Here is a 24,571-nt window from a genome sequence, read left to right as displayed (position 1 = left end):
GCTCTGTATCCAGTGCATAACTTAAACAAAATTTAATTTACAACTTTTTATTTACAAAAAATTAGACATAGTGCAATGCTTTCTTTGTAGTTCATGGAGGATTTTCCCCCTGGTCTTCCTGGAGGTCCTGCAGTGTCACCTGTGGGAAGGGCATCCAAAAGAGAAGCCGACTGTGCAACAGCCCTCTTCCAGCCAATGGCGGGAAGCCATGCCAAGGGTCAGATTCAGAAACTCGAAACTGTCAAAATAAGCTGTGTCCAGGTACGCTTCTGCACTCCATCAATGGGCATATGTTTGATAGATACTAACTTCTCTTCCCTACCCGTGGATTGCCCTGTGGTTAGTACTTTCAGTTGAAATGTACTTGATGGTACAAAAAATGTTCACCTTTGTGTAGTGGATGGTCACTGGTCAGAATGGAGTCTTTGGGAAGAATGCACCAGAAGCTGTGGACGAGGCAACCGAAGCAGGACCAGAACTTGCAGTAACCCATCTGCTCTGCATGGTGGGCGGCCTTGTGAAGGGAGTGCTGTGGAAACAATCATGTGTAATGTCAGACCTTGCCCAGGTGAGATTCCAATCATATTAGGATAAGCTTGCTATACAGCAATTATAATCACCTTTTCTTCTTGATTGTGAAAAGGTGTTATGGCCTCCACATTTGAAAATGTGTTTATTCTCTACGTTCTTGCTTCTGTTGCATTGATTAACCTGCAAAGGAGTGACATTAGTCATTGTTAAGCAAAATACCTGACTTAATGGAACATGAAAATGGCTTTGCACTGCGAACTATTTTTTTAGTCATGCAGAGAAAACTAGCTTAAAAAAATCTAAGATTTTTAGAAGTCATGGGGGCTTCAGGTAATATCTAATCTAGTCATCCATTTTCACGTGAGAAAATGAGCTTAGACAGGTTAAAGAATGGCCCAGAAACCCATCACTGGTGAGGAGTGAAGCAGTAATGTCTGACATCCACTAACCATCTAATACATGATACAACTGTGCTGTGTGCTTTGTGTAGGTGTTGTTACTGCCTTTGGACTTCAAGAATTTTTTAGATTAAAGTAACAGAAATCAAACTTAAGCTTGTATAAAAAAATTATTTTTTCAGGAATGATTTAATGCAAGGATTTGGCCAATGTTTTTACTGGTATGTTTTCCAGTTCACATCTTCTCTTTGACTTTATTCTCATGAAGCTCTTCCAGTATGTGGAATAACTGATAACTGGCAGCTACTGGCTCATGTAGGCCTTGTAACTAATGCCTCATGGGAAAAAAAGTCCCCCCATCCCTCAGAATTCCTATCACCCCATGAAAAAGAGCTCTGTTTGAGTTTGATTTTTGTCATGTCCGTAATGTGACATTCACTGAGTCCAGGAAAAGGGTCCTCTGAGCACCGTGGGCAACATGCCCTTCTACCTAGTGTCCAGAGGGACAGAGTTCCTTGCCTGGTGGCCTGAAAGAAATCTGTGGAAGTGAGGAGTAGGTGTTCATTCATTTATTCATTCATTCATTCATCAAATCTTTGTTGAGTATTTGTGTTCAAGACACTGTTGTAATTCCTAACTACCTGCTTTAATGGAACATGAAACATTCCATTAAATGATTAATAAAATAGTAAATATAAATGTGTTCCATTAAATGATAAATAGAATGAAAAATGTCTTTCAAATATTGATAAACATAATGAACAAACTCGAAGAGGATAATGGAGAACAACTGGGATGGATACTTTAGCTGGAATGGTCATAAAAGAGATATGGACAAATGAAAAAGAGGTACCTACTGCTCCCTATGGGTATTATATCCTATTGTGCAGATGAAGAAAGATTCAGAAAATAACTGTAAGTAATTCACTATGCTACATAGCTAGGAAAAAGTGAATCGAGGACCTGCCAGGTTGATCCGTTCTCAACCCTATTTGCTTTAATCCTGAGCACTTGATTTTCAGTCCGACTTCTATTCCATTTAAGACACTGAGCCAGTTGCGGTGGTACAGGCTGTAGTCCCAGAACTGAGGAGGCTGAGACAGGACAATCTTCAAGTTTGAGGCCAGCCTAGGGCACATACTGAGGCCCTCTCTCAAAAAACCAAACAAAACGCTTGTCCTGAAATTTTAAAGAAAATAAACTGAAAGCCAAGGGTTTGTTATAGTCTCGAAGAAGAATAAAAAAGTTAATTGTAGTAACATTATTTTCTAAAGTAAAAAGCACCTGAAATATCTGGTTAGAGAAATTAGTGTATAATTTGTCAGTTGTGAGAACTATATAATGAAAACTGGACCTCCAAGTTAGTGTTAAAATAAAAGCCGGTGTCCTCTTCATGTTGAGTAACTGCTCAATATCTGTTTGCTTACTATTAGTTTGCTCACTGACCTATTGGTTTATTATGTTGTTAGGCTTTCTTTGATTATTCCTTAGCTTCTAAGACAACTGACTTTAGCTTTGTTTTGGCACAATGTCAGTTGTGTCATGGAGCCTGATAACAAGAGCATGTATTTCTTCCAGCTGAGTGTTTAATGATGCCACATTGGCAGGTAGATACCAATTATAATTCGGATGGCTATGCCATAAAAATTAGTTAGTGGATGCTCCCCCTCAGAGTGCTGGCTGTGAAACATTTCTCAACTCACCATTGCAAATGGACAGATAGCCTCAGACAGTCTTTCCCATCTGAGGCCATGTGAGAATCTTAGGAACATAAAATGTTTGCTTTTCATGTGAATTTTTTCATTCTTCTTTATTTTGGGGTTTCATTATGATGATCCATATATTAATACTATGTACATTGATCATTCACCTCCTATCACCTTCTTGTCCCCCTCTCCTGCTGCCGCCACAAATAGTCCCCCTTCTACCTTCATATCTTTCTTTTTTAAATCTAGATTTCACATACGAGAGAAAACATGCAGAATTTGTCTTTCTCGGACTGGCTTACTGTTCTCAAAATCGAGAAATTTAGCACTAATAGCAATACTATTATTTAATCTCGTTATCTCAACTTATTATGTAATCCACACTCCATATTCAGATATTGTCTGTTATTCCAGGAATTTTCTTTATAATTTTTTTACTTGTTCTAAGATTACTTTTACTTATTTGTCATGTCTCCCTAGTTATTTTTTAATTGGAAAATTTTTTCTTCTGTGATCTTGATAATTTTGTAGATGAGTTTTCAACCTGAATTTGTCTGATATTTCCTCAGTCACATCTGGGTTTGTGTTTTGGCAGAGACACCACAGAAAATATTCTGTGTCCTTCTCAATGCATCATTTCAGAAGGCACAAAATGTCAGTTTGTCCATACTGTGATGTTCACTGTTTGCTTGTTTAAGATGTATAGTTACTGTTTACCTTTATAAGTAATGAATATTTGTAGGGAAATGTTAAAACTGTATAAACTTCTTCCTATTAGTCTTTCACTCGCTGACTTTAACATCCATTTATGATTCTTGCTTGAATCAGTTATTACTATGATAACTGACTGTCATATCTCTACATCTATTATTCATTTTCTATCATAAAGAATTTTTTTTTTTTTTGGTGATACTGGGGTATCAAGATCTCATGCTTGCTAAGCAGGCACTCTGTCTACCACTTGAACTATGTCCCCAGCCCTTTTTTTGATTTAGTTATTTTTCAGGTAGGGCCTTGCTTTTTACCCAATCCAGCCTCAGACCCTGGCCCTCCTACGTGTGGCCTCCTCCTATGTTGCTGGTATCATAGGTGTGAACCACTACATCTAGCTTGTTTGTTGAGATGGGGTCTCACTGACTTTTTGCCTGGACTGGTCTTGAACCTCAGTCCTCCCAACTTCCACCTCCTAAGTAGCTGGGATCACAGGATTAAGCAACCAAGCTCAAGAAGAACATTTTCTTCACTATTTCTTGATTTATGTAAGTGAGGAATAAAATGTTATTCAATAGTGTGATACTCAGGCATCCTTTAATGGTTTATAATACATTGTTATCATTATTTATTTTAATGCTCAAATTATTCTGAGTTTGGTCAATGGAGCCTTCATGCTACCTGCAGTGTCTTCCTGAGATGGCTCCATGATCCTGTGAGCATGCCTTTACTTTCTTGTGCAAATTATCTGCACATCGCACATGATGAGACTAGGCACACAGACACCAACTCATGTCTGGGGTCACACACCCAGTAAGTACAGAGCAGTTCTTCAGACCCCTGGTATCTGTTCCATCATTCCCACTCCTAGCCCTGGGCTCTCCTACTTCTTTAATCAGAGCTGTTGCCTAGTATGACAACAAATTTAGTTGTTATATCTTGCATTTTTCTTTTAATTCCTCTATTTGTTTTTGTTTGTTGGTTGGTTGGTTATCTAAATACCATGATCTTTTCTGTCTTCTCTGCTTTATATTATTCTTCATTTTTTTTCTTGTTATCATTGTATTCATATAAAAGAAACTCTTCATCTGAACCACATTTAATGTCATGAGTCAATTCTGAATAGAATTTTCTATGTTGATTAAAAATAAAAGTTCTTCAAATACAAATCTCTACTTTTATGTAGTGGAAACCAAACAGATGTAAAATGAATAAATGTCATCCAGCTATACTTCTCCAATAAAAAATCCATCTATATTTTATGACTTTTTACGTCAGAGGTTTGGGCTTTAGTTAATCAACAGCCTTGAAAATAGAACAACAAAATAACTGGTCCTGCAGAATTTTTTGAAATAATGCAATCTATCCGAAGTCATTTTGAATACTATCTGCCACATGCCTAAAGACTTTCTCCTTTCCTCCTACATTCAATCAAATCCTTTTTTAGTGCAAATTCTTACCGACTAAAATAGATTTGTGTGACCATGTTTGCCTGTGTCTATAAAGGTATGAAGACAAGTATTCCACTCAGTCAGAAATAATTAATTTTAATAAGTAAACAATGAGAAAACACAAGATATGTTTTTAAATATTTTCCAAATAAAGGAAGTAAATGATAGTCTCACTGCTTGATTTTCAACTTACTATTTGTACCACATAGGTTGTATTAGGAGAATATTGAGACACAAACCTTAATTCCCTTGTTTTGGTTCATATCTTACTGAAACAAGTGACCAAAAACACCATAATTTGTGAGCCTCATATCTAGAAAGCTCCTTAAAGGAAAAATATGACCTGCTCCTGACTTGTAGTTAAGAGGATCCTTAGTGTTGATTCTCTTCCTGGTAGGAAGCATACGGTGTGCCAGTCTTGTGGTCAGATGCTGTAATATGTTAGTTTTTAAAAGGAAAGCCTTAATCTCACTCCTTGGAAACTACTGGTCAGGTTTGTTTTCTCTGTTGTTTAGGAAGTAGGTGAGTGTGTTATTCAGAACTTTTAATTCATGACCATTTATGTAATGGAAACTTTTTTTGAAGAGTTACAATTGTGCAAATCATCATCTTGTTGAAAGATTCGAGTACATATGTAAGTATGAATCTGAATTAGGTTGAAAGATGTGGTCTTGCAGCCTGGGGTCCAGATGATCTTTGTTAAAATGTATGGATTGTCCAAAACCACATCTAGATCTGGTCAGACTTGCTCCTCAGAGCAAGCACTTTGCAAGAGGTTTACAGACTTACTGCTGAGCTCCCTGTTCCTTCCACTTCTCCCAGAGCACCAGTTGTAGACAGATGCTTAGGCTGCGTTTACATATGGTTACTTGATTAAATTTAATTGTAATTCAATAGCCCTCTTTTGATAATTTGAAGCATTTATTTTGACATTAGGTGGGCATTCTGAATTTCCCTAGGCACACATTCCTCTGAAAAGCTAGCCAGAGGGAGAAAAGAAGACCATCATTTGTTGTGTTTCCTTTGGTTTGATTTTAGTTATTTTAGATTATGGGATAACTAACCTATAACTGAGTTAACTTATTTGCGTAAGTTCTTTTATAAACAAACGTGGTTCTGTAACTTGAAACTCTTGTCTCTTGGGGGATTTGTAGTTCATGGAGCATGGAGTGCTTGGCAGCCTTGGGGCATATGCAGTGAAAGTTGTGGAAAAGGTACCCAGACGAGAATGCGACTTTGCAATAACCCACCACCATCATTTGGTGGATCCTACTGCAATGGAATAGAAACCCAGGTGCAAGTGTGCAATGAAAGACACTGCCCAGGTGAGAGAAACACATATACTTCTACTTAACTTACACCTTCCTCCTGTCTACATAGCATATCAATAAGAAGCTATTCCATTCTCACAGTATCCAAAAGAACTCAACGTAACAATGGTCAGGGTTTTACCTGATTTTTTTTTCAGGTAGTAACCAAGCACATACGCTTTTCTCTTAATCCAGTTGATGGCAAATGGGCCCCTTGGGAAAGTTGGAGTGCCTGTACTGTGTCCTGTGGAGGAGGTGCCAGACAGAGAACAAGGGACTGCTCTGAGCCTGTTCCCCAGTATGGAGGAAGAAGGTGTGAAGGGAGTGATATCCAGAGTGATTTTTGCAATAATGACCCTTGTCCAAGTGAGTGTTGAAATAGTGAGTCAACATCATACTTTCCTAAAGTTTCATTATGACCTCAAATCCTTAAAGTTATAATATTTTGTTACTTGGTTCTTGAATTTTTGGTTTAGGATGTCAAAATGTAGATTTTCTGTGTCCTGACTGTTATACTATTAGTGCATCAAGAACAGAGACCCTGTCTCACTTACACCTTCCAGCTCCTGGGATAGTTTAAATATAACATAAAATAAGTATATGTTAAAGGGAATCACATCATTCCTGGATTATATCCTCAATTTCTAGTGAAACAGCAACTAAACCATCTGCCTTTGAAGTTGCCTATTTGTAGATATGTATGTTTCTGTTTATTTCCTCAGGAGACATACCATACTTTTTAGATGAATGTCATTATTTAACACTGCTCACTTTTAGAGCTCTATTTTTATGTCCAATTATTCCATATTGCAGCCCATGGTAACTGGAGTCCTTGGAGTGGCTGGGGAACGTGCAGCCGCACGTGTAATGGAGGGCAGATGAGGCGATACCGTACCTGCGATAACCCTCGTCCTTCCAATGGAGGAAGAGCTTGTGGGGGGCCAGACACCCAGATCCAGAGGTGCAGCACTGACATGTGTCCTGGTGAGCTTCTTGATCCCTGCCCTTAGAATGAGTAAGTACTTCATTTAGAGCTCACGGTTGCTGCCCCATTTTTGTATCTTCAAGTGAAAATTGGGTAGGCAGGAGCACCCTAGGTGTAGATTTTAAAACCAGATGTTACTGTTGATCATTCCATTCTTGTTCACAGTGGATGGAAGTTGGGGAAACTGGAAGAGTTGGAGCCAGTGTTCTGCCTCCTGTGGAGGAGGTGAAAAGACTCGGGAAAGGCTGTGTGACAATCCAGTGCCATCTAAAAGTGGTCGTTCCTGTCCAGGAGATGCTACTCAGGTGTCCAGATGCCACATACAAGCATGTCCAGGTAAGCAACTAAATGAACTCTGGTGGAACCATTGCTAGCACATTTAGAGTCTTTCTGCAAATCAGAAAAAGTTGCTGCTTTGGGGCCACAATTTACACAGAATGCCAATTCTGGGAGGGAGAATTAGAAAAAAGTATGCTTTTCCCCCTAGTTGATGCAACTCTGGGCTTTACTCCCTGTTTGCTCCTTATAAGCTTCCTTGGCTCAGAGGACAGACTTTGAAAGGTTGTAGAAAGACCGGCACTAATAGCTCCATATTGTGGAAGTGTGAAGACACCATAGGACTTTACACAGCTCTGAGGTTGCTTGAGAAATAAAATGTTTCCGAAAATCCAGAAGTCGCCTTTGGCAGCGTAAGAGAGTGATTTATAGTAAAAGATTTATAGGACGTAGACAAACTAAAAGAGCAAGTTATCCACCCATCAGCATTCCTGCACTAAGTGTCAGCTAGTCAAGGGTTTTGAGGCTTCTTCCTGAGGCATGGTAACATTCTGGTTTCAGGTGAGGCATTAGTTTCTGATGGTGATAGAGCCCAAGGAGCAGCAGGCAGTCCAGATAGGTGGACAGTTTGGGACTTAAGGATCCTATTCAGAACTAAGAGAGATCTGTTGAGTGCTGGCAGCACTCAAGTTCCTCTGAGAGCCTACAGAGCCAGGTTCAAAACAGGAGGCCACAGTTGTCAGTAATGACCAAGTAAGTCACTAATCCTGCTCACCCTTTTCCTCTCCTTAAGAACCAAAGTGGCCTGCTGGGTCCTGACTGGCCCTGCTCACTGTTCTCCTTCATCATGTAGCAGTGTGGTTCTTGTCACTCTCTAAGCTCTCTCTAAGCAATGTGCAACTTTTGGTTGCTCAGATGTAGCAAGTCACTCCTCCTCCCAAAAGGCAACACATGGTGGGAAGTCCTCTTCCCGCCCTCCTGGGCTTAGTTAAGTTTTTCTTTAGATCTTCACAAAGGAAGTGTTTTTACTTCTCAGACTTCCCTCTGGTGTAGATACCATGTGCATTAGTACATTTCAAATTCACATTTATTTGTGAAATTCTGATAAGCATTTGTCTCCCTGTTTAGATGTAAACTCAGAGGGCTTCATTAAGTCAAGCATTCTACTTCTTCCCCCACATCTTTTGCCTTAATACATGGCAGACAAATGTAGTCCAAAATATGATGACTAAATTAACATGAAAAAATGTATTCTTTCACTAATAATCAAGTACTAAAAATTAAAATAGCAAAGCTCAGTGCAATGGCTCAAGCCTGTAATTATAGCTTTTCAGGAGGCTGAGATCAGGAGGATCACAATTCAAGGCCAGCCAAACAAAAATGTTCACAAGACCCCATCTCGACCAATAGCTGGGCTCCAAGATGTAGCCACAGTAGAAACAGTTGCAACTGTCACCCCAGCTACTGTAGAAACAAAAAATAGGAAGACTGTGGTCCAGGCTGATCTGGGCAAAAAGTGAGTCCCTATCTCAAAAATAACCAAAGTGAAAAAGGCTAGATGCATGCCTCACGTGGTGGGGTACCTGTCCAGCAAGCACAAAGCCCTGAGTTCAAACCCCAATACTGGGGAAAAAAAAAAACCCTTAAGATAGTGAAATGCTGTATTTATTGATTTCTAAGGTTAGGTGCAGTCATATTATATAATACCTGATAATAATAATGTCAAAAATATCTGACTGTAACTGTTTTAAAATATATTCAATTAAAAAATACCGATAATTTATGCATTTTGCTATCACCTTCTTCCCAATGTGTTTCTCCCACTTGTCAAAGCCTGCAATTCATTTAAAAAAATTTCATTAGCTACCTCTTCAATGCTAGTAACCAATAACTTTCTCAAATAATGTGGAGATACTTAGAAAAAATTTATAATTGTTTTTCAACCAGATTGTCTTGCTGTGTATGAGTTTTAGAGTACTGTCAAAAGTACAATACCCTTCTCCGTCTTCCTTAACTTAAGCACTTTTCCACACGTATGTAATAGAAGGAACTTGACAAACCTCAATCTAAGGCTCAAGAGTAAACAATGTCCCTTAGATGTCCACATTTATGTTGGCAGTGACCTGTAACAGGGTTATGGAATGTTTCACTGGTAAGAGCACTCCTTTCCCTCTGTGTTCTCATGAAGGAAGCCATAGGAAAAAGAACATAGGATTCCTTATGAACTGTAGTCACCATGTTGTACAGCAGATACCTTGAAATTTTCTATCTTTTGGCCAACATCGCTGCAGTCCTCCTCCATCACCTCCAGCCACTGGTAACCACCATCCTGTTCTCTACTTCTAGGAATAGAACTTTTTTACGCTTCCCACAATTGTAGTCTATTTTTGAATGCTTATGAAATAGACTTTAAGTGTTCTCACTACAAAAAATGTTAAGTATGTGCTGTAATAAATATGATAATTAGCTGAGGTTAGTCTTTTTACAACACATACAACATATTTCAAAACAACCCATTGTACATGATAAATTACACAATTTTATTTACTTTTTGTTATCAGTTTGTATGTGCTTATGCTTGTTTTTATGTATATGTTTATCTTTTGGATCTGTCTTCCATATATGAGAGAAAACACGTGGCCTCTCTCTCTCTGAGCCTGGCTTACTTCACTTCACATGATGTCCTCCAATTGCGTCCATTTACCTTCAAACCACACGTCATTCCTTAGGGCTGAGTAAAACTCCACTGTGTATATATACCACAGTTTCTTGATTCAGTCATCAGTTGTAGGGCACCAGGCTTGTTTCCAAAGCTTGGCTGTTGTGAACAGTGCTGTGATAAACATCAGGTTCCAGGTCTCTACTGTATCCTGACTTATGCTCCTTTGGGTAGATGCCCAGGAGCAGGATCACTGGATCATATGGCAGTTCTGTCTTTAGCTTTTTCGGGACTCCCCATACCGCCTTCCATAGTAGCTCTACTAATTTGCATTCCCACTGACAGGGTTTTCCCTGCATTTGTTGTTGTTGTTGCCCTTGAATATGACCATTCTAACTGGGGTGAGATGAAATCTAAGTGTTGTTTGGATTTGCATCTCTTTTATAACCAGGGAAGTCTAACACTTCTTTATGTATTTACTGGCCAATTGTACCTCTTCCTTTGAGAATTCCCTGTTTAGTTCATGTGCCCATTTCCTCATTGGGATGTTGATTCTGGATATCCCTGAAGATTCTGGATATTAGTCCCTTATCAGATGAGTAGCTGGCAAAGATATTCTCCATTCTGTGGGCTGTCTCTTGAGTCTGGTGACTGTTTCCTTTGCTGTGCAAAAGCGCTTTAGTTTGATGCAGACCTGTTTTTCATTCTTTCTCTTAGATGCTGAACCTTTTGAGTTCTACTTAGGAAGTTGTCCCGTATACCTATATGTTCCAGTGTATTTCCTATAACTTCCTGGAATTGTTTCAAAGTTTCAGGACTTATATTGAGGTCTTTGATCCACTTTGAGTTGATTTTGGTACAGAGTGAAGGACAGGGATCTAGTTTCAGGCTCCTACATATGAATATCCAGTTTTCCCTGCAACATTCATTGAAAAGGCTGTCTTTCATTCATTGTGTGTTTTGGGCTCCTTTATCAAAGATCAGTTGGCTATAGATGTGTGGATTTATGTCTAGGTCTTCTATTCTAATCCATTGGCCTTCCTGTTTGTTTTGTGCCAATACCATTCTGTTTTATTGGTATGTCTCTGTAGTGTAGTTTGAAGTCAGGTGTTGTGATACCTCCAGCATTGGACTAATTGCTCAAAATTGCTTTGGCTATTGGAGGTCATATGTACATCAAGGTTGATTTTATATTTCTGTGAAAAGTATTGGAATTTTGGTAGGGATTGTGTTGAACATCTAGACTGCTTTTGGTAGTATGGCCATTTTCACAATATTGATTCTAACAATCCATGAGCATGGGAGATCTTTCCATTTTCTGATGTCTTCTTCAGTTTTTTTCCTTCATTGGTTTATAGTTTTCATTGAAAAAGTCTTTGGTTTCCTTCACTAAATTTATTCCAAGGTGACTTACTGTTTTTGAGGCTTTAGTAAAGATTTCTTTCTCAGTCTGTTCATTGTTGGTATATAGGAAGGCTACCAATTTCTGTATGTTAATTTTGTATCCTGCTACTTTGATTTCTAATAATTTTTGGTAGCATTTTTAGGGGCTTTTAGGTATACCATCATGTCATCTGCAGATAGGGATAGTTTTACTTCTTCCTTCTCTATTTGAATCACTTTTGTTTCTTGCTCTTATCTTATTGCTTTGGCTAGGAATCTCAAAACTATATTGAATAGGAGTGGGGAAAGCCAGCCGGCATCCATGTCTTGTTCCTGACGTTGGCAGGAATAGTTTCATTTGTTCTCCATTTAGTATAATGTTGACTGAAGGTTTATCATATATAGCCTTTATTATGTTGAGGAATATTCCTTCTATTCCTAGTTTCTTCAGAGCTTTTATCATGAAGCAGTGTTGAATTTTGTCAAAGGCTTTTTCTGCATGTATTGAGAAGATTATGTGGTTTTTGTCCTTGCTTTTATTTCATTATTTTTTAATTTTAATAAAAAATATAATTGTTTTACAAGGGAATAATTGTGATATTTACATATGTGCTTACAATGTATCTTAGTTAGATTTACCCCCTCCATGTTTTTCTCTTCTGCCCCCACTTAGAACAATTTCAACAGGTTTCATTCTACTTTCATATGTGATTACAAAATACATCCACTATATTCACTCTCATTTACCCTTTCCTTATGCCCACCATCTCCCACAGGTACGCATTCCCAAAAGAGACCTATTTTACCCTCCTCTCCTTCATTTTTTTTAGTGTAAAATATGTACAACTTTTATTTAAATAAATAAATATGTCCCACACAAAGAGAAAAACAAAAGCACATGTTTTGATGCTTAGCAGATAATGTGTTCAGATACTCGCTTTCTAACTTTGTAATCATGAAAAAGTTACTTGATCTCTTCAACTTCATTTTCCTACTCTTCAAACTGTGGCTGTTTAAAGCTACTTCATAGGATTGTGGATAGGATTAAAAGAGTTAACCCATCTTGAGTGTTTACTGTTGCATATGACCTGCTCAATAAACTCTCATCACTATCATTTAATCACCATCAACAAACACATACTTTATTTGGTCATGGTACTAGACACTGATTAGATTTTTTTGGCTTATGAAATAACGCTATGATGTACATAGATGGGAAAGATCCTAGATTTATGGGGGATGATGGGTGTTTCATGAAAGCACAGTGTTTTAAGAGCTTATTCATTTCACTTCTAAATTCAGGTGTCATAGGACTTTTTTATGTTTGAGAAAAGATTTGTAGCCTTTCTGACTATTGACCTTCTCTTCCCTCATGTAATGTTGATAGAATTGCTTCTTTCGCCAGAAATGTTTTCTTTCCCCCATAGGTGGGCCCCAGCGAGCCAGAGGAAGTGTTATTGGAAATATTAATGATGTTGAATTTGGAATTGCTTTCCTTAATGCCACAATAACAGATAGCCCTAACTCTGACACTAGAGCAATACACGCCAGAATTACCAATGTGCCTCGCAGTCTGGGTAAGTCTCTTTGGTTATAAAAGCTTATAAAATTCTTTTTAAAAACATATATTCTTATCTTACTACTTTCACTTGAAGATTCTACAGGGTACTCCTACTACTAAGTCATCAGTATGACAAACACTCTTGAGCCCTCTCCCAGCCATAAACTCCTACAGACACATGAGGCGCTGGTGTTGATTTTGCGTTAAGCCACATTATTTCATGTTCATCATTGTGAATGATGTAGCATGAAAGCAGTAATAAATGGCTATAAATATTCTGCTGTGTCTCCTTATTTATGTTTTTTCTTTAGGTCCAGCAATGAGAAAGATCATTTCTATTCTAAATCCCATTTATTGGACAACAGCAAAAGAAACAGGAGAAGCAGTCAATGGCTTTACCCTCACCAATGCAGTCTTCAAAAGAGAGACACAAGTGGAATTTGCAACTGGTTAGTGTCAGCTGAACTGAATATTCCATTACTAAAAAAAGAAATGATTGCCATAAAGGGTGGTGGTTAAGAAAAAAATCTGTTACATGTTCCCATAGAGAATCCACAAAGTTTTTGATGCAATCTTATCAACAATAATATAACAGCAATTTTATATTTTTCTAGAAATGAATGCTGACATGAGGTCTATAAGAAGCCATGTGTTCTCAAGCAGTGTAGTAACTTTTATGCCCCCCCACAAAATTTCTCTCCACTTCTCTATATCTTTTCTATTTATGTCCTGAAAGAGGATTTAAAGAGTGAACAAAGAGAGAAAATGAGTCATTACTATTAATGAAAGATGATTGTCTTTAACTAGAGATTCAAGTAAGATACTTTGTAATGACTCTTCAGCAAAAAAAAAAAAAAAAGAAAGAAAGAAAGAAAGAAAACTGAGCAAATATAAGAAATATAAGGACTTTTTGCTTTATCCCTGTATTATATCTTCATGGCCCTTTCCTCCGTCACAGAGGTCTTTATAGAGTTCCACTTCAAGCTCTTCAAAGTTGGTCAGCCTTGGTGGCAATTTCCTTTAAGGGCACTTAAGAGTGAGGGAGAGTTTGTCTTTAATTAGTATTTAATTGGCCCAGAAGACAAGTGGGCCTTTTCATGGCCATCTGCTTTTTAAGATGCCCTTTTGGTACTTTTTGAAGCACAAATAAGAACAAAGGCCTCTGCCCAGACTTGTGGTCTTTGCCAGTCTGTCTGGTGAAACTGTTGGTCCCTTCTCAGAGGCAGTCCATTTTTGTAGAAGTGCTTTGTTATTGCTTGTGAGTTGAAAGTATGGGATCTTTTGCATAATCAAATTAAAAGAAACTTGAGGGAAAAAGTTTTAGAGAAAAGAAATTTTAGGAAAAACTTAATTAAATCAGCCTGATTCTTTAATTGTGGGGCTAAATGCTAATTTAATTCTCTCATCTATATTTATTCAAGCTTGAATAAAAATAGCACAGCTGAAACTGTTATGCTAGCTAAATCTCCTTGGTGTTTACACAAATCATGTGTTTTGATCTGTGGAAATGAATGCAATGTAATTTCCAGGAGAAATCTTGCGTATGACTCACATTGCCCGGGGCTTGGACTCCCATGGTGCTTTGCTGCTCGATGTCGTTGTGAGTGGCTATGTCCTGCAGCTTCAGTCACCTGCTGACGTCAGCGTGAAGGTAACATGCCACAATAACTTTTCTTCACTGTTCATTAGAGTAAGGACAAGGGTTCAGGTCAACAGCCCATAGAAAGCACAGAGAGTTCACAGACTTTCCCCTGTTCACTTTGGAGAGTAATGGTCTAACCCACTGAGGTTATAAGTAATTACCTGGTCTTTGTTTAAAAATCTTCAGGGATTAAGTCTTTTAAACCCCCCTGAGTGGTTCTTCATGACCTACAACAATTTTGAGTATCTTCTTCAATTATAATTTATGACAGCAAATTATAAAACTAAACTAGTTACAATTAGAAGGTTCAAACTTGCAGTTATTCCCTGACTACTGTGTATGTACAATTAAATTTTTATTTACAACGATTTTTAGCCTCTAAGATTCTTTTTTAATCATGCTGTATCTCATCGTTTCACTTAAGAAAAAGGTAGTATGAGCCTTGTTAATCTTCAAATCTTTCTCTTTAGGATTACACAGAGGACTACATTCAGACAGGTCCTGGGCAGCTCTATGCCTACTCAACCCGGCTCTTCACCATCGATGGCATCAGTGTCCCATACACGTGGAACCACACTGTTTTCTACGATCAGGCACGGGGAAGAATGCCTTTCTTGGTAGAAACACTTCACGCGTCCTCTGTGGAATCGGACTATAACCAGTTAGAAGAGACACTGGATTTCAAAATCCATGCTTCAATTTCCAAAGGTAATTTGATAAAGGAAAGTCCATATCTTTGTACTACCATGTAGTCCTTTCTAAAAGGGTCAAAATAATTTTACTGATGCTCTTCCAAATAAGGTCATGAAAGGCCTAGACATAGCACCATGATATTGGGTGTGCATGTGCTGACTTGTCTGTGTGTGTTGTAGCTAGAGCCCTGTGGTAAAGCCAGCCCAGGTGGTGCATTTAGTTTAGTAGTGTGCTTCTTCATGCTGTGCAGTTGCTATTCCTTTTTATATACTGGGGCAGTATTAAAAATACATAATATGCTGGAATAATTTTCCTTTGAGTGATAAACTCAATTTGTTATTCTTCTGAATCTTATATTTGTCAAGGGGCTTTTTTGGATTCCTAAAACATAATGTAAAGATGTGTTTTAAACTAAAACAGTCAAAAGGAAAGTTTGCATATTTTAAAAACAACTTTTAAAAAATATTTTTTCATTCTGTTTATTGAGCACATTGATATTGTCATTCAGGAAGGCCAGACAGACTAGCTTAGATCAACCAGATACACACACAGAAAACAAGAAAATAAAATAATTCACATTGAGACACCATCTGGCCATAAAATTTATCACACAAACCAGGGTGCGATTGAGTGTGAAAAGGGACAATACTATAATAAAACTTTCCCAGACACAAAATTAGAACATCTGGTAACCTAGGCAAAAGCAGCTTTTAAAAACTGCAGCAATAATTGTAATCCTGTCATTTCTTGTTTGTGGAAATTATAATCTTTGAACTGTTTTTCATTTTTCCAAGCACAGTTCTACAGCTAAGCAGCACCCCTCTGGTGGTTGGTTGCTTGATGTCTATTTGCTGATTTCCTTTCCAGTCATAGGAGGCGTCAGAGCAGCTGGTGTCCCATGTTCCGTGCGGTTGCGTGCTGGGAGCCACTTTTGTGTTATCATGTTGTAGCACTGCATGTGCGACTGTAGCTTTGAACTTTCAACTTCACTTAAAAGGATTCACCTTAACCTTGTGTGTGTTTTGCTGTGGGCTGGCTCTTCTAAAATCCTTCCAAGTGTATTCTAAATAGCATGTTTAGCCAAAAAGAAAACAAACTAAAACTTTGTTTTTTCTCTTTATTCTTGCTCTCATCAGTTATTCATCTGAACATTTTCTTCTTCAACATCTACCATAACACATCATCAAATTTGAGATCATGGTAATCTGGCACATGGGTCCACATCTTTTAAGAGAACCATAAATTAGTGAAGCCTTATACCTACTGAAACCCATAGCTCCACACCTCCTCAACTCCTCCATCACCACCACCTCCTCATTTAATAGTCATGCATATTCAGGCTCGACAACAGAAAAGAACTCCTGTAATGAAGACCTATACTTTCTCTTCCCCAACTGTGCCTAAGTTTCTAAATCTAGCCTGTTTCTAGTATTGAAGTACTCCACTTAATTACAAAAAAGATAGTTACCTTTTTTTGACTGGGCAGAAGACAATGGTTATAAATAAAATATACCATCTTGCTGGGCACCAGTGGCTCATACCTGTAGTCCTAGCTACTCAGGAGGCAGAGATCAGGAGGATCGCAGTTCCAAGCGAGCCAGCCTGGGCAAAAACAGTTCCACAAGCCCCTGTCTCAAAAGAAACCTTCACAAAAATAGGGCTGGTGAAGGCCCTGAGTTCAAGCCCTAGAACTGCAAATAAATAAATAAGTAAGTAAGTAAATAAATAAATAAATCAAACAAACAAACAAACAAACAAACCATCTGGGACTATGATTTTTGAAAAGTCATACCTACTTTCTTCCCAGTCATGTAGATTAACTAAGTGTGGACTTTGTCAAGGTCCTGTGGCATATGTAAGGGTGTTGTTGGATGATTTGGGTTCCACAAAATTAAGAAACATTTATAAAGACCACTGCTATCCTTGGACACTATGATTCTATGAATTATCATCTAACAAATTCACATTTCTATGAATTTCAGCATTGCATACCTGCAAGCTGTTTTTTCAGTGACCACCAGAGGGCAAGCTTATGTTCTTGGTAGCTTCATCCTCAAATTTTCATTCTAGAACCTGTTCTAAGAAAAATCACAAAATTAGCCCAAGAAGAATGTCAGGAAGGTTCATCTATTTAAAATAGAACAATAATTAATAAATGTCCTAAAAGTAGGAAGTCAGTATGTAAATTGTGGCACAATTATATGAAAATCTTTAAATAATCATGGAAATGTTTTTATGAAGTACTGAACTCATATTTTAGCAAATATTTGTTGAGTGCCTACTAGACCACTAGATGCTGTTCTAAGTATTTGTAATATAACTACCAACAAGTGAAAAGGAAAATGTTTTGACCTAGTGATAGAAAAGCAGTGTACAGATGATTGCCTGCATCTAATGATTACAAAGAAATTTTTATACTGGTCAAAAATTCATTCCCATGTCTTTCCTCACCAATTCTGATAGGAGTGAGACCAGGATCTGCATTGTAATAAGTGCTCAATTTTTTTTAGTTAGTAAAGCTTGGCAATTAATAATATTTTCACACTTGATTTTTAAGTATATATTCATAAAAATGACAAAAACAAACAAATATACTCTGTTCCAACTGTCAAGATTAGAGGGAATTTTATTTTATGCTTCTCAAATTGTCTATTTTCATTCATTATTAATGGATAAATATTTCGTATTTCACCTGTCTTGAAATGAAAATCATAATGACTGTAACTCAAAATAACATAATTTATATTATAAAGAAGGAAAATAATTAATAACAAATTTTATATATTGTAATATGACAAGCTTTGGACAAAGAGAAGCAGTCATATACCTGAATCTGTAGACTCCCACTGGTGATTTTTTGGGGGAGAGCCTAGGTACATTAAAGAGCTCTTAGTAATATTCTGAATAAAACAAAAGGCAATCAGATAGCAGTTTATATGACAGTTGCACTCCTGGGAAACTCATTGTATATTTAAATCATATGAAAATAATTTAACGTACAGTACTCAGACAGACCTAAAGCTTAGATAATTTCAGCTTCCTTACTTCCATGACGTCTTGCAGGAAAAGGGGCACATCTTCCAAGACTGTTCTACACATTGCAGTATTGTAAAACCTGCACCAGGTTCCCCACTCATTAAATGTTAATAGTCCCCTTTATTATCACCATGACAACCAAAGCATCTCCCAAAACAACTTCCCAATGCCGCCTCATGGAAAAACCTGTCTCCCAATTAGAAACAAAAAGCTATAGCTGCTATGAAATATTAAGCTCTTGTGTTCTGTGACGTTTTTCCTCCAGTTACATCCCCAGCCCGGCACCCCACACAGCATACTGGTTAGATTAAGGATTGCAGGAATAAATAAATAAGCAGAACGTAATTATAATCACCAACTGATTCAATTATTGATAGTCAAACAGACTTTCACCTGAATCTTGTTCCTGTACATCTTAGCTTACTTAACTTCCTTAACCTCAGTCTCAGATTCCTCACCTGAAAACCAGGTGACAGTTGGGCAGTGATGAGGTTTAAATGAAATAAAGCAAACAGTAAACTTCAATAGCCACTCAGCACGTGCCCTTGACAATTCTTTTCTGTTTGTCCTAGTCCCACTCCTTTGCACGTGCTCTCAGGAAAAGAGATTCCTTACCAAACTGTTCTTGCTAGTATAGTTTTTTTAGCATCTATTTTAAATCTGATCTCTCACAATTTGTTGCTCCTTGTTTTGAGTACATAGCACAGGAAAACAGTCACACACAGTACTTCAACTCAATGCTCAACCTTGCCAATGGAGAAGATCCATAAAAGGAGGGGGCTTCTTTGTGGAGTTTCTGTTTTTCACTAGCACACATTATTTTAGTTGCTTGCAAATAGAATTCCTCCTCCTTGAATACAACAGAGTGGTAAATGGCTGGAACATCAGCTCTTTGTCTGTAACTCTGCCTGGCATACAGTTATCTTGGGCAATTTTTAGTTATCATAAAATAATTTTATTTGATTTTCTTTGGATTGAGCTTGCTAACTATCACTGGACTCATCAGTTCTTGGTTGAGAGACAAGCAGTTTTCTATTCTTGCTTGTTTCCACCTATTGCATTTTTGAATCATAGTTTTCATTTTTGATGTGTCTTCCCAGAGAAGGTGGTAGTGAAAGGAAATGAGGTGCTGATTTCCTAACACGTCAGCTAACTTTGCTCTCCTTTCTGTGGTAGGAGATCGTAGTAATCAGTGCCCCTCTGGGTTTGCTTTAGATGTCGTTGGACCCTTCTGTGCTGGTAAGTATAAGAATAAAGTGCTTTTCATTCTATAAAAAGGTCAGTGATGATTATCATTTAATGGACCTCTATTACCATTTTGCTACATGTTTAATTATAGGACAACAATCCTATAAATGTCCAAGTTGACAGCCGAGGAAATTGAGATAAACTGGGTAAGATCACTTAACATTAAGTGTCAGGACTAGATTTGAATTAAAGTGAGGTTGCAAAGCCAGTGCTCTTTCAGTTTGGCCACAATCACCTGTGTCAGGGATAATACTCTAAGGACAGAGGTGAGGTGAGCAAGAGAAACACTGAATTTCACTTGGCAGCTGAACTGCCATGGGCATGAGGTAGCAATGATCCAATGCTAAGTCACCTAGCCTTGGAACTGCTCAGTCATAGGATAGGACAGGACTGTGGACCTCTGACTAAGGACTAAACCAACTTTGTCCCAGCAAGTGCTAGTACAAGAGAATCACAGGTGAGTGAACAGATAACTAAATGGCTAAAGGAGCTCAACTTTGTATACACAGTGCTTTTCATTCACTGACAGATAGTGTGATGTTGTCAAATGGTAACAAGGTGGTCTTTAGACTGCTTTTGAATTCCAGCTCTATCAATAATGACTTCAGTCACCTTGGGCAATTTATTAACCTCATTGCTCTTGAGTTTTGTCCTGCAAAATGAAGAGTAATAAAAATATCTATTTCCTAGGAATGCTTTGAAGAATGAGTTAAAATTGGTATCTTAAAGACCTCAAGCTAATTTCTGTTTAGCAGTTCCATTTTGTGGGACTTAGCATGTCTTCTGTTATATTCGATCAAACTCATTGGCTTCTATAAACAGTTGTTTTGACTGACTTTAATAATTCCTATAAAGTGGAGGTTTAGACACTGCTTAGACCTTTTTTGTTTCTTCTTTCAGATGAAGATGAATGTGTAGCAGGGAATCCCTGCTCCCATACCTGTCACAATGCCATGGGAACCTATTATTGCTCCTGTCCCAAAGGTCTCACCATAGCTGCAGATGGAAGAACTTGTCAAGGTATTCACAAAGCTAAATCCTATAGACACATTTACACATGGACAGGGAATCTTTGACCTAGGAAAAGTGTGACATACCAGTCCTCTGCTTTCCTACTACTTCTGCCCACAGCTTGGCCACAAACAGGAAGGTCCTCATTGAGCTAAAAAAGTAAGAAAGAGGGAATACTTGTCCGATTTGCCTTCATATGGTCACTCTGAATGCAGAGATGCCTAGAGCATCTCACTCAAGATCTCAGACAGAGCAAGCAGCATTTTAAATGCCACCTTAACGTGATCTGACTCATTGGTTGTTTGTGAAGACATCACACCACGCTGCTGTGAGTTTGTCTGCTGTTTAACCCATGTGAAATGACTCAACCAGAAAAATTCAGTCCTTCTTGCTCTTTATGTTTTTCAAATGTTACCTGGTTTTTCTTCCCTGTTCAATAGCAGGTTCTTAGGCTATGTTTTCTTCAACCCATCTCAATTGCATGACTTCCTATGTTGCAGATATTGACGAATGTGCTTTGGGTGGACACACCTGCCACTCTGGTCAGGACTGTGACAACACCATTGGATCCTATCGTTGTGTGGTCCGTTGTGGAATTGGCTTTCGAAGAACTTCTGATGGTCTGAGTTGTCAAGGTACAAAAATGGAGGCTTTTTCTCCATATTTATGATGCTGAGAATTTGACCCCTGTTTGAATCCTTTAAACTCTGCCAAGAAACTCCAAAGGCAAGGTGCCAGGTAAAAGGGAGAGAATGGGGAGCTATGAAGCAGTGGGACTTCAGTTTCTCCTGAGAACTTAAACCAGAACCTCAGTTTCCACGTTTCATAAGTTGAGTTTCCTGATGCACTCTTATTTAGAAGTAATGTTCCACAGCTATTTTAAATATTTGTAGCACAGTGGTTTGAGGCAATATTTGTCCATTGCTATTTGATGGAATAGATCATACAACATGATCTACTAGAACTCACTTCATTATATGCATTGCATAATACTGAATATAGGCCAGAAAGCTTATTGCAGGATTTTTAAAAATAGACTTTATTTTTAGAGCAGTTTCAATACAAAGCAAAGTCTCAGTTCCTCGATGTCCCCTGGCCACTCTTCCTACACACATATAAACATCCCGCCCACAGTGGAAAGTTTGTTGTAATTGATGAAGATATATTGATATATTATCATCCAGAGTCCATCACTTGCATTATACTTCACTCTCAGTGTAATATATTCTACACATGTGTGCCATTTTATAGTGACATATATCCACCATTATAGTATCATATAGAGTAATTTCACTGCCCTGAAATTCCTCTGTCTTCCACGTATGTACCCATGTCTCCCTCCATGTTCTGGAAACTACTGATCTTTTTATGGTCTCCACAGTTTTGCCTTTTCCAGAATGCGGTATGCTGGAATTCTACGGTATATAACCTTTTCCCAGACTGGCTTCTTTCACTTAGTAATTAAGCATCCTCATTGTCTTTTCATGGCTTGATAGCACATTTCTTTTAGCACTGAATAATATGCTATTGTGTAACTGTACCACAGTTTATTTCTTTTACTTAATGGACATTTCAATTGCTTCCAAGTTTTGGCAATTAGTAACAAAACTACTATTAAGATTTTTCACAAAAGCCAAAAAACAGTAGATCCAAACCTCTGTGATAAAAAGAATAAATAAAATATAGTCCATCTACACATTGAATCATGTGCAGACATGTGACAACCCAGGTGTAGGAAAAATGTGTATAACTTTTGTAGTAAGGAATATGTAACTGGAAAACAAAGTTGAAGGATGTGGAATAGAAAAATAAAGGCAGGATGTTGAGATGAGTGTGACCAGAGAGGGGATTGTGTTATGATGGAAGAAGGGAAATGACAGTAAAAATAAAGGACTTAAAATGCACAAGAGGAGGGAATGATTGGTGAGCCACAATCCTCATGTTGGTGAGGAGGGAAAAGATGGGGTGCCAAGGGCAAAAGCGCAAATAGAGGCATTTTTCTTAAATGGGAGGTCTCTTTTCCTTGGGGCTTGGAGGGAAGGAGAAAAGAGAAGGCACAAAACACAGGTAAGTGCATAAAAGTTTAAAGATTTCATACCTACATGCTTTTTTGTTTTTTTGGCGGTACTGGGGTTTGAACTCAGGACCTCAGGCTTGTCAAGCAGGTGCTCTACCACTTGAGCCACTCTGCCAGCCCAGACCTGCAATCTTTATGACACCATGAGCTAGATGATGTTTGAGAAGAATTGGGCAGTGACTGCGGAGGAAAAGAAATACTGAAAGTACTGCAGTCAGTCAGATACAAGGTGATAGAAACGTGCATTTGGATAAAAACAGCAAGAATGGGGAAACAAGATCAGCTGCAAAAGATATTGCAAAAGACCTTTGTGTTTCTTTCCCCTCTATCTTCATTCCTGACTGTCTGCAACATTCCAGGGCTGATGCTTCTTAGAAACAGGAGTGCGAACCATATGGTAAAATACTTCAAGTAAAAGAGTACTCCATCAATGTAGTTCTGAATCATTTGCACATGTCTCCCCTTAAGAAGTGTTAAGAGAGATACTCTCTCCAGAAGTTAATTCTATCAGTTATTCAGACCATAGGAGAGCAAATATATTGGATTAATTTTAGGGGTCTTGAACATGATCATCAGCAATATCATTCAAATATTAAACATTTGTAGGACTAGGGATGTAGCTCAGTGGTAGAGGGATTACATAGCATGTACAAGGCCCTGGGTTCAGTACCTAGCATTGCTAAAAAATTAAACATTGGTGATTTGGGATTAATTAGCTCAGGCTTTCTAGAAGCATATTATGAAAGATTTGTTTTAATTAACAGATATTAATGAATGTCAAGAGTCCAGTCCCTGTCACCAGCGCTGCTTCAATGTCATAGGCAGTTTCCACTGTGGATGTGAACCTGGTTATCAGCTGAAAGGCAGAAAATGCATGGGTAAGAAAAGGACTTTGAATTCACAGCAATGATGCCTCTGTAACTTCCTAATGTTGTCTGATCTAAATGCTGTGTCAAATTCAGATAGACACCAACCATGCATCCTGTATGTAATTCATGCAAAAAGTAATCAAATCCTTTGTTTTATGAGTTTCATTTTCTAATTACATAATTACATAGCCATTCTATTGACATTTTCCTTATTTACTGAGTTTTTCACTAAAGTTAATATACACACACACACACACACATATAGTTATTTTTCTGAGAACAGTAAGCCATTGTATGGCTACCAGTCCTAAGCAATACTTAGTTTTTGTTTTTGATTTTTATCATTCTATTGTAAAGAAAAATGTATTACATACCTTACTGGATTTTAGCACTTACACAATTTTAGCCTTATACAATGATTATGGACCAGGTATCTGTAACAGCCTTAAAATACACAGGACTGGTTTATCTGCAAAAGTGTAAGCAATCATTTGTTCAGTCTGCATTACCTTTGTCCTTTATCAAGATGTGAACGAGTGTAGACAGAATGTGTGCAGACCAGATCAGCACTGTAAGAATACCCGAGGTGGCTACAAGTGCATTGATCTTTGTCCAAATGGAATGACCAAGGCAGAAAATGGAACCTGCATTGGTGAGTGTTGGGCTCTTTCAGTGACTGAGACCTATTTACCATCAACAAATCAGGTAAAACATCCATTTCAAAGACAAATAATGAGGACAAATTTAAGCTAACAAGGAAATCTTTCTCCTAAAATACATTTGGTTTACATAGTCTAATATCCACATTAATTCATATGATCACATATCATTTCTAATACAAAAGTAAACATATATGTTTACAACTTCATAGTGAGGTTAAGAAAAAATATATTTGTAGATATTTATTAAAAGTTCAAAATATACTTATTTTAGAACAAATATTCTTTTAAGTATCAAATTAGTGACCAAACAATAAAACAAATTATATTTTGCCTAAAATTTATTATTTGGCTGTCTGTTTTGT

At 37.8% G+C, this 24,571-nt stretch overlaps 1 protein-coding gene across 7 annotated transcripts in view; it reads left to right on the top strand.

Annotated features, from left to right (window-relative positions):
• Window positions 1-24,571, top strand: part of Hmcn1 (hemicentin 1) — a 441,079-nt gene that overhangs the window by 398,773 nt on the left and 17,735 nt on the right. For 5 of the 7 annotated variants that reach the window (XM_074047247.1, XM_074047249.1, XM_074047246.1 and 2 more), the window contains 15 exons: window positions 91-261; window positions 398-568; window positions 5,952-6,122; window positions 6,303-6,473; window positions 6,921-7,091; window positions 7,258-7,428; window positions 12,838-12,987; window positions 13,283-13,420; window positions 14,501-14,622; window positions 15,084-15,321; window positions 19,519-19,581; window positions 20,491-20,610; window positions 21,102-21,236; window positions 23,443-23,556; window positions 24,074-24,199. In XM_074047247.1, the coding sequence (XP_073903348.1) occupies window positions 91-261; window positions 398-568; window positions 5,952-6,122; window positions 6,303-6,473; window positions 6,921-7,091; window positions 7,258-7,428; window positions 12,838-12,987; window positions 13,283-13,420; window positions 14,501-14,622; window positions 15,084-15,321; window positions 19,519-19,581; window positions 20,491-20,610; window positions 21,102-21,236; window positions 23,443-23,556; window positions 24,074-24,199 (2,232 nt within the window). Of the gene's footprint in view, window positions 1-90; window positions 262-397; window positions 569-5,951; window positions 6,123-6,302; window positions 6,489-6,920; window positions 7,092-7,257; window positions 7,429-12,837; window positions 12,988-13,282; window positions 13,421-14,500; window positions 14,623-15,083; window positions 15,322-19,518; window positions 19,582-20,490; window positions 20,611-21,101; window positions 21,237-23,442; window positions 23,557-24,073; window positions 24,200-24,571 lie in introns of those variants that run through there. The other 2 variants (XM_074047248.1, XM_074047251.1) reach the window with 2 other exon arrangements.

This window comes from Castor canadensis, chromosome 11, assembly GCF_047511655.1.
Source record: "Castor canadensis chromosome 11, mCasCan1.hap1v2, whole genome shotgun sequence".
In the NCBI taxonomy this organism is placed as follows: Eukaryota; Metazoa; Chordata; class Mammalia; order Rodentia; family Castoridae; genus Castor; species Castor canadensis.
Note: the sequence above shows the minus strand (reverse complement) of the source record. Positions and strands in the feature narration are given on the sequence as shown.